At 38.2% G+C, this 11,376-nt stretch overlaps 1 protein-coding gene across 1 annotated transcript; it reads left to right on the plus strand.

The window, feature by feature from the left end:
* Positions 1-4,612: 4,612 nt before the first annotated feature.
* LOC149088501 (uncharacterized) lies at positions 4,613-10,404 on the plus strand. Its single transcript, XM_089247873.1, has 3 exons — positions 4,613-5,079; positions 8,019-8,964; positions 9,597-10,404. The coding sequence occupies exons 2-3, from the start codon at positions 8,041-8,043 to the stop codon at positions 10,080-10,082; spliced, it is 1,410 nt and encodes a 469-aa protein (XP_089103999.1). The 5' UTR covers positions 4,613-5,079; positions 8,019-8,040; the 3' UTR covers positions 10,083-10,404.
* Positions 10,405-11,376: the final 972 nt, after the last annotated feature.

Consider the following 11,376-nt stretch of genomic DNA (forward strand, 5'->3'; position numbering starts at 1 on the left):
AAGAAAATTTTATTACTCTCCGGTAAATGGTGGGCTTAGTTTTAGACTGGATCATAGAAAACCCTCCTAAGAAATGTGATCCGATTTACGCAATTCTGGCATGTTTCCTTCACGACGAAGGTGGCCAACTTTCAACGAAACGAAACCAGGACATATTAAGTTAATTATCGCCAAATATTCCAAAAAAGGTCTCCCCATAGCAAGTTACAGGTTTTACAAAATTTAAATCACACGCGCATAAGAATATTCACCCACAACCAGTTTCGTCTTTAAAATGTAGAAGGAAGCAAAATACGGGACGAATGTGCAGTGAAACCCCTCTTAACGGGCACCCCTCAGATGCGCTCACCCCTCTTTTAAGGCCAAATAATAATTTCCCCTTTTATAATAAAAATATACATTCCAAACCCCTGATTTACGGTCACCCCTCGGTGTCCGCAAAAGAGAGGTTTTACTGTATAAAAGAAAATCGGACACCAAAATTATAGGAATGTCCCGTAATACGGGACGCAATTTCTCAGTCAAATTGTTTCAGACATTTTACTGGTCCTTGGTTTCAGAAAGGCTGAGAAACACTGATCTACATAAATGACTAGAGTTCGGAAGTTCATGCAAAATGCCATAAATGCCCTGTTTTGCCTATTTTCAAACTTTTTTGGTGAAAGTGCCTTTTCTGTGCGAGATTTTTCTGCCATAAATGCTTATTTCGACATTGTTTCATGTTTATTCGTGAATTTTATTAGAGACCATTTTCTGTAGAGTTATATATTTTTAGCATTGAGAATTACAAGAAAAACAAATTTATCTTTCCAAAAATCTCTCTCTTCACCACTTAGTATTGATTCTCGCCGCTGTGGTGGTCGAGTGGTCATAGTGATGGACTCACATCGCGGGGACCCGGGTTCGAGCCCCACCACAGTGGTGGTCGGCCGAAGTTGGTGTTCTGTGGTTCCCAACTTCAAGGCGCAAATGCGAGCCGATCTCCCCGTTAAAAAGTCTCGCCACAGAGAGCAACAGTCCTACAAACAGTACAAATATTCAGTCATTACACTTCACTCACTTCAATTCGGAGATATAGATGGAAGCACTAAAAATCATACACAACACCAGATACGCACTCAGACTGTTAGATACACATACTAATGATATGATATATATATAACTATAATAACTATATGATTCTCATCATAAAGCCTTCCTTCTCCCGGCTCTATTTAGACAAAAAACGGCACAAGTGCCTGAGAGATAGAAAAATTGGTGTTAGGCATAGAAGTGACAAAAAAGACTTTTTATCTCTTCTGTACTTAACTTTCATATAGCAATCAAAATACCGTCGAATTCGCATCAAGAATGTGACCTAACCTTGAGGGGACCACAAAAACACTATCTCTTTGGCAGGATAATATCAAATTAAATTGCCTAATAATGCAGTTATTATAATCTATTGTTAAAACCGTAGATAGAGTGAATGCAGCCTGGCTTTTAACCAGTTTGCGAAACCTTAATATCATAGCTTTCTCAGTTACTAGTTCTTATTTACCATCTTATATATAAATGTGAAAGTATGTATGTATGTATGTATGTATGTATGCTCTTTATACAAATCTACAGTTTTAGACCGATCGTCGCCAGATTTTGCATATATACCAAACAGGTCCGGGATTGAACCGTAGGCTACTTTAAAAGTTCGTCAGAACTGGGCAAATGCCCGAAATGGGCAAAAAACTGTCGGGCAACAATGGTTTTGGGGGCCTCAACAATCACTTTCGGAACGTTTACTTTGGTTACCGTGGTTTCCAACAATGCGTTTCAGACGTGAATATATGCCTTTACAATGGTTTGTCACACCTTTAATTCTGTTATTATAACAGTCTATTCCTTTATAACGGTTTGTCACTTTTCCAATCCTCCCAGTAATTGAAGAAAACCCGGGAACCGCCGGGTATTTCAGCTAGCCTATATAGGGTGGCCTGTAAGTGATAATGCGGCCTTTATCTTATCAACCGCCCATCGTATAGGTATAGTTTCAATTTCAAAAACTCTGGCACAAAGTTAACACTCTGGTACGAATGGAAGAATTCCCGTAGAGCCAAGCACTGGACTGATTACGTTCCCAAATGGATTTTGCCAGTTGTTAAACTCAGTTCAAGAACTTGCAGACAAAGTCTTCCCAAACATTCAACAAAATCACTGAAACCATGAATGGCTTTGTGAGAGAGCGATTCTGGCACCGAAAAATGACAGTGTGAACAAGATCAACGGAAAAATCCTAAAAAATATTCCGGAAGACTTCACATCTTACAAATCGGTTGACACTGTCACAGACAAAGCGCAGACAGTACTGTATCCTGCAGAATTTCAGAACTCTGGATATTCCGGGTGTGCCACCACACAACTTGACCCTCAAAGTCGGAGCACCTATAATCAACAAAGCGCAAGGCCAGTCGTTAGCAGTGGCAGGTATCAACTTACTTGAGACCTGTTTTTCACACGGACAGCTTTACGTCGCCTGTTTGCGTGTTGGTAATAGCAAAAATTTTTACATCTGCTCACCAGATGGAAAAACAAAAAATATTGTGTATCCACAAGCAATTGCCTGAAGTTTTTAATTAAAATATTTAAAAATAAAAGTAATTTTTTCTTACTTGATGCAGAATTTTTTTTGATTAAGAAATAATTAATAAGCTATACATATATACATTTTTTACGGGGCGGGCAACGTCGCCGGGTATCAGCTAGTTGATTATAAATGCTTTGTTTTAGTGACTATTTTAAATCTTCGTGTTATTTGTATGTTCACTTGGCCTTTTTGAAATTACTTTTCAACACACGCACGCACACAACTAACATTTATTTTATTCGGTCCAATAGAAATTTGTATTAAACTGGCTATAATACCCGGCGCTGTCCGGGTTTTCTTCAATTACTGGGAGGATTTAAAAAGTGACAAACCATTATAAAGGCATATGCACGTCTGGAACGCATTGCTACGGAACCACAGTAGCTAAAATAAACATTCCGAAAGTGATCGTTGAGACCCAGAAACCATTGTTGCCCGACAGTTTTTGCCTATTTCGGGCATTTACCCTGCTCTGACGAACTTTGAAAGGTCCCGTTTGGTATTTATGGAAAATTTGGCGACGATATATCGATCTAAAATTGTAGATTTGCATAGAGAATACACACACAGACAGAAATCAATTTCATATATATAGATTTTAGGGATGTTTAGAATCCCCTGTTTAGTTTCAAGTGAACCGTTTAGGTTTTCTTTTTGGATTTCTATCTTTAATGGCATTGTCACCCACTGTAACAGTTCACCCTCTTCGATCTTCATACTACTGCTATTACTTAATGATGCATGCGCCTCGTATACATTCCTCTGCGGAATTTCTAACTAAAGTAAAAGTTCCGAAAGTAATTGTTGAGGCCCAAAAAGTATTACTGTCCGACGGTTTTTCACCCATTTCGGGCATATGCCCTGCTCTGACGAACTTTTAAAGTAGCTTATCGTTCAATCCGGGACTGTTTGGTGTATATACAAAATTTGGTGACGATCGATTGAAAATTGGGGATTTGTATAGAGAACAACATACACACAAACAGACAGAAAATCAATTGTATAGATTGTATAAGAATGTCTCATGGCTTGGGGGGTCACGGAAGACAGCAGAAAAAACTTATTAACCCTAGTTATATTATGTTATGTTATTAACCTTAGTTATAATATGTTATTAACCTTATTTGTTGCAAGTGGAGTCAGCTTTCTCGAATATTGTTGAAATAATAGATTACAGTAAAAATATTAACAAAAATTGTTTTTATAGAATAAAATGAAAAGGAGAAATATTATTCAAATACACAATGAATCAAAAGTGTTATCTATAATTGACAATAAATGCCTGAAGTGAAACCGAAACTAACTTATATTCAAATGTGGAATCATCGCCATTGGAACTGCTATGAAACGGACGTTACATTGCATGATTACTTATATTAGCAGACTCCTCGGTCCCTATTTTTACACTGCATGACAAATGCTGAGGAACAACGTTATTTTTCATTATACCTAAACATGAACATCCTTCAAAGAAATGAAACTTGACACATTTCTAATATACATTATGAAGTATCTTTACAATTATATATGATCATGATTGATTGCGAGTCGTATATAATTATCATAATATAATTTATAACTTATGAAATAATCTCAATCCTTGAAAGTTGTTCCCCCCCCCCCCCCCCACCCTCAGTTGAACTCAGAGCAAAAATTTCACCAAGTTATATAGATTCGCCAGATTGATTAGAAATATGTCAAATTAATTTGTATTTGTACCTAGACAATCTACACCTGAAAAACATAATGACTGGTCAATACTGCACACGTGATTTATATCCACCAATTAATTAAAGGAAAGGGCAGGGCGGTTTTCATTGTTGTTATCATTATTATTATTACTCGATGTTGATCTGATGCCAAATTGGCTCGTTTCTCGGAGTAGAGATTTTGAGGGTCTTGTGCAAGAGTTTTTTGAAATTTCGGCGTAAAGGAAAAGATGCAAAAGAAGACGTTCAGTCATGTGATTTTCGCTTCTTTTCCAACGCAATAGGTTCTTGAACAAGAAATCCTCCATTGCTCCCATAGAAGAAAAAAAAAAAGTTTGACGTCACATGAGAGAGACTATACAAACGTACACAAACGACGAAGAGACTGCGCGAGACTTTCTAGAGATCAGCTGTAAGAGAAGCCACAGATTCTCAATCTTAGTGTTGGAAGGAAACAACAACAACAACAGTAAAAAAAGAAAAGAAAAATAATGAAGATTTCCATCACGTGCTCCTGTTTGCAGCCAAAAAAACCCCGCATCTGAAGAATCAAAAAGACTGTGGATACGTATTTGTTAGATCATTTTTGGATATTCGACTGATGTGCATGCATTGAATACTTGACTTGAGATAATTTACGACAACAGTGTATACATAGATAGTAGTACTCATTCATAAGAGATAGTCAATTGTTACTACTCTCTAATTGGGATATATATCTTCTAATACTGAACGAGCCAATATTTTGAGGTAAGTACAATTTTTTAATACAATAATCTCTCTGGTTGCGACTTGATGGAATGGATTATATTGTCAAGGTTCAATGCTTTTAGTCGACTTCATGGCTATTGCCTTACTGGACATGGCTGATGATCCAGAAGCTTGGTTGGCTTCAAAGACTAGAACTTTATCAATAACCCGGCTAATGTCCAGCAATTACCAATAATTCTTATCATACTGGTTGTCCAAAGGCTAATCAGGATTTGTTACTCCCCGTCACGACAGCAATCCAGTTCATTTCATCTGGTAATCACTGTTCGTACTTGCCTCTAGTTGGCAAAAAAGGTCTAAGGGCATTCGTTTGATGACGTCGCAACAAGAATAAAGCTCATTTCCTCTGGCCATCACCAACCATCTCTGTCTCTAGTTGGCTCAAAGACCCATAGGAACTGGGTGGACGACGTCACGACAGGAAACTAGTCCATTTCATTTGGCCATAGCTATCGATCCTGGCCTCTATTTGGCCAAAAGACTTGGTAACTGTTTGTTGAAGTGCCGGTTAGTGTTAAGAAAGCTGATGCCAGTTATATTGCCGATTTGATAAATTTGACATTATTTCACGACATTTTACTTCAATTTATACGAAAAGTCTCGTATATATTGCGTATCGATAAAAACCCTTTAGTAATTTGGGGCATTTATTTGATTCGGGGTCCTGGGTCCAACTGTCTCCCACTCCGGGCATTCGTTTTTTCATGTTTTATACCAAAGAATAAGATAATTTCATATATCACTTTGATTTTAAGTAAAATTTTGTTTCATTCACTTGATTTTTCCTTATAGATGCAAAGTGGGAAATTATTATCCCATCGCTCACTCGATGTAGCATGTTGCGCTAAACGGGCGGTGGTATAATAACCCCCCCCCCTAAATTGCATAATATCAATCGTATTCATGAAATTTCGACAGTAGCATGATCTTATATACGTACTGACATAGAAAAGGGCAAAAAGGGATTAAAATCTGTGCCTTAGTCTTTTGCCCTATAAAAGGTTAAGAGGGACCCCCCATCTTTCAGGAATTACCAACATATCAGTTTATCAGTATAGGAAGCAAATTCTGAAGGAATGAACAATAGGATTTATTCTATAGAATCATATCCCCGTCTTCAATTGTATAGATATTTTATTCTGGATATATGCAGTCATATCCCGTTATAACGAACTCCAAGAGACCGGAGAAATCACTTCGTTATAACGAAATTTCTTTATAAAGGAATTCCAGGTCTCTGCATTTTTCCTATATAAACTTATTTGGGGGATTAGAAAAGTGTTCGTTAAAACGAAAATTTCGCTATAACGGTATTCGACTGTTATTACTATCCTGCACACCATCTTTCGGTTTTTACGACTATGCAAAACAACGCGCAACTAATTTTTTGCTACGCATGCGCAGGTAGACGACTTCACTTGACCTACACGACAGCACCAACAACAACAACAATAAACTCTGTAAATCATTATAAAATGTTTTGCGCACTACGTTGAATTTAAAAAAGAAAAGAAAAAAGGGTTGAGGGACGGTAATCTCTACGCGGTATGCAATCATCAAGCGAGGAAGCTGCACAACAATCCCGACTGCAGTGACGTTGCGCGTGCAATGCACTAAAATAACTGTCGAAGCCCTCCCCAAGCGTGGAATGAAGCCAGAAAATAGAAGGGTTATAATAATAATAATGCAAAGAAACGGATTCGAGAGACGAAAAAAATTACTTTTCGGGCTTTCATCATGTTCATCTTTTTTAAAAGTTGGCCGATAAATTTAAGGCAATGGTTCTCACACTTTTGTCACCAAGGGCTTCCTTGTTGATTCATGTGTGGCTCCCCAGAACAGTTTATTGGATATTTCCATTTATAAAAGAACCACTTCAAAGCATAAAGAGACAAAAAAAATCAATATCTTCAGCTCGCCACGATGCACACTTTGAGAAACATTGATTTATGGGATTTAAAAATCTATTCAACCGGTGCTCCACTGTGGACCCTAAGTTTCCTTTATAAACTGCACGAAAAATAGTAATGAACCGATGCGAGCAGCTGTCGAATGCAATATCGATATTATTTCAAGGATTCCTATATAGGAACATTGATTCTCTTCTCCTTGAGAAATGATTTCAATGAAGTTCCCCCCACCCCGAGTAAAGCTAAAATAGTTACTCGCAAAATGTTCTGCTTTGCTCTGAAACACACATCCCACTGTACACGAACTCCAGCGTGTTCACGAATGGGCATCCTCCCGGTGTATCCAGCTTGGATCCTCTTACCAATCTCCACGTGTTTCCATGGGCGGAAACCCCCCGTCCCCCACAGCAACTTCTTGTAGATTCTACACGTGTTTATGGATGGACCTAAATTGGCAACTGCTTGCGGGTTCCACATGTGTATATATTACGGACAGACCCCCTTAGCAACCACTTGTGGTCTCCATATGTGTGTCTACCGACGGAACCCCCCACCCCCGCCCCTCAGCAACATCTTGAGACTCCATTAACCATATTTAGATATCCACTATTAACGAGCACAGAGACTGTTTAAGGAGTTCTCCAGGATATGAAAATTATTTCAAGGGTTACGCAAGGGTGAAAGAGAATTGATTAATACTGTCCTAGATTTAGAGTGAGAGAAGCATGTATGGGATGAGATACGGGGGAGGGGGGTCAAGGAACAATTTATCAAAGATGGAGCCAGCATATTTAATATATCTGCATATAAATACATCATCATCATCATAATCATTGTGGGCCCCCCCCCCCCTCCAGCTCACGAAGTCTATCACCGCTCATAGCAACATGGGTCGGTGAGCTTGAGCTTGATTGATGTTGTTTGACATTGATGATGAAGAAAATTCTATAGGATATCCTGTAATGCTGAAATCAACTCCTACTGACAATTTGATTATATTTATTATAGGCTCCATAATAAGGCCTGAGACATGCCGTCCATCCCATGCCTCCAAACTCTCCAGAGGGAACTGGCCGATAGCATCATCCGCTGTGCGCCGTTGGATGACATCCGTATATTGCTTGCTTGCGGGGCAAAGGCTAACGAACCAGTGACCCAAGGTTTGAGGCCGATCCATTACGCTGCATTCCAGCAGTACACCGAGGCTCTGAATCTCCTCCTGGTTCGCGGATGCGATCCCGACGCCATGGACGACATCGGCTACACTGCCTTGCATCTTTGCGCCGAACGAGGTTACGACAACCTGATCGAGCTTTTACTCGAACACAAGGCCAGAGTATGCTTCACCGATCTCAGGGACGACAAGATCGACCGGTTGGGCAACCCGCCGAGGGCCACTCTGGCCGACGAGCCGCTCCGACTGGCCATCAAGAACGGTCACTATGAATCCGCCGAACTGTTGCTGAAGAACGGGGCGAATCCCAACGCTAGGTATTTCCTTGGCGCTGAGATCAACTTGATCAGTCCTCTCAACACGAGGTTCCTGGAATTACTACTGAGGTACGGTGGGAATCCGAACGCCAGGGACCGCACAGGCCTGACTCCATTGATGAAAGCCTGCAGGCATCCTCAGGGACTACTGGCAGCGAAGATGTTGATAACGTATGGTGCCGACGTCAACGCCATGACTCCGGAGAGGCATGACAACAGGACTGTTTTGCACTACGCGGTTCTCAGCGGCAACATGGACACTGTGAAACTGCTGCTCAGCAAAGGAGCCATCGTCAAGTTTTCGAGAGATTATTTGAAACCGAGTCCGTTAGATTTCGCTATCCTCAGAGGGAACCCGGATATGGTCGAGTTATTGATCAATTCTGGAGCTGATGTCAACGCCGGATCTCCAATCATAGGCTGCCCACTCCACATAGCATTGTCTGAAAAAGTCGAAAACAAGGTGAGTTGAATCATTTGAAACCTTTCAAGTCCACCAAATGTTAAAAAATTAAAAATTTTACTGTCATCTGTCGGCTGAATTTGGTAATCCTAGTTTCGATTCGTTGCAAGTTGAAATTTTAGTCAATAGATGACAACAGATGGATACAGTGTGTTGTGCCATTTTTACTGCTGCTGCCATCTATCCACTAAAAAGCATGATTTTGGTTTCGGTTTGCCCTGAATTTCAGTTCATTTATATTTTTAGTTCCTTTTTCTGATGGACATTCTTTTTATAAATTTCAATGTCGGTGTTATTTTTAGAAGATAAATTAAAAATGTTCAATCATTACTTCCAGGTCGACACAATCTGAACATTTACTGCCATCTGCCGGCTGAATTTGCTAATCCTAGTTTCGATTCATTGAAAGTTAATATTTTTGCCAATAGATGGCAATAGTATAGTCTAATTTTCGTTGCTGTCATCTATCTACTAAATAGCGCAATTTTGGTTTCGATTTGCTCTAAATTTCAGTTTTATTTTACTTTTTTCAGTTGCTTTTCTAATGGGCATTCTTATCTCTTTTTTTTTTAAATTTCAGTATCAGTGTTATTTTAGAAAACAAATTCAAGGATTAATTACTATACTTCCAGGTCGACATAATCAAAATGCTTCTGGAATCCGGAGCCGATCCCAACGCAGTATCAGTATCAGAAAACGGTCCCCTGATTAAACCACCGATCGGAGAATACTTCAATTCGTGCGATCGACCGACAGTGGACGTGATTCGGTTACTCCTGTGTTATGGGGCTAAAGTCGTCGTCAAATCTCAAATACACCATCCTCTGGGCATCCTGAAATCCGTCCACCGGTTGCAACCAGACGTCCACGAAGAAGTCCTCGAGGTGATCCTAGACGCCGCCGAGGCATTCAGCTGCAGTTCCATCAAGAGGTCGCTCTTACTCAGCGACGACCAGAGGAAATTGCTGCTGGAACACGCGGTTACGCCGTTACCTCTGAAGCACATCATGAGACTTTTCATCAGGAACATCTTCGGCGTTGGTCCCGTAGTGCTGAAAAGGGTACAGTTCTTGCCTGTACCGAGATTCCTCAAAATGTATTTGTTGTATGAGATATGATGATGGTAACAACCTCGTGTTATCTCGTTGCATTTAAGTTATTTTTTTTTTGGGGCACCGTGTTCCTTTGGAACTGGTGGTGAGAGTTATTTTTTGGTCGATTTGATCGAGGGTTTTACTCTCTTGACCAGCGAGTGTTTCAATATTCAAATACGGACTCTGAAACAATTAAAATAAGACACTGATTAATATCTCTCAGTACAATTATATGACAAAATTTCTTTAAAAAGTTTTTTAAACTATAAAAAAAATGATTGTTATTTATTCCTTAAAATCGTTTCAAAATTTTGAATTACTTTTGAATTTATCAACTTATATTTTCAAATTCCTCAATTTTAAATTTATCAACTTATATTTTCAAATTCCTCAATTTTAAATTTATCAACTTATATTTTCAAATTCCTCAATTTTAAATTTATCAACTTATATTTTCAAATTCCTCAATTTTTAATTTTATTTCATATTCTTCAATTTTTAATCTGAATACAATGTACGACTTTTGATTCTATTTTCCAATAATTTTTTTTTTCAATTAATCTTTCAAAAATTTAAATTCACTTGCATAAATTCTTTTAATCCTCAATTTTCAATTAATTGGAATTTTGATTCTTTTATTTATAAATTTTTAATAAATTGGAATTGATTCTTTTATCTCTTAATTCCACAATTTAAAATTCATAAAAAAAATTAAACTTCTTTGACATTTTCAAAATGTTTAAAAATAGTTATCTACTTTTCAATTAAATACATTTTAAACAAAAAATATTTAAATTAATGAATCACTAACTCATGAGTTTTTATCAGATTTATATTAAATTCAATTAATTTATTATATATTTTTTAAAACTTCCTCAATTCTTTATTTTAATACAGAAATATTTTATGGCACAATATTAATATGTAAAATGGTCGATATTTCTAACATTCACTTGCTGGTCACGATCGTCAATTAGCCAAATGGGATCGATCCAGGATAACAACAATCGATTTAGTCGATTTCGGTCTTTTAGACGAAATGATACGCACTTGGTTTTTTCCCCTCGCCTGTAACTGAACTCCTATAATATCCAAGTACTAATTGTTTTTGGTATTGATGCTCGTAGTTTTGCTTTCTTTTTTTGATTTGCTGTATTATCTAGAAAATGTAGATGTGTCCGTACGCCACGAGAAGAAACTTGGTCAGGCCTATGCCAAGCGATATATAACGATTACTACACCACTCATACCTAATTAAGAGAAAAAATAACGAAGCGAATTTTTAGTTTGAAAGTTTGGTGACCATAGTGGTGTTTTC

The sequence above is a fragment of the Pholcus phalangioides genome, unplaced genomic scaffold (assembly GCF_987345545.1).
Source record: "Pholcus phalangioides strain wild (caught in Gottingen) unplaced genomic scaffold, Ppha-v1.0 ptg000003l_1, whole genome shotgun sequence".
Taxonomy (NCBI): domain Eukaryota; kingdom Metazoa; phylum Arthropoda; class Arachnida; order Araneae; family Pholcidae; genus Pholcus; species Pholcus phalangioides.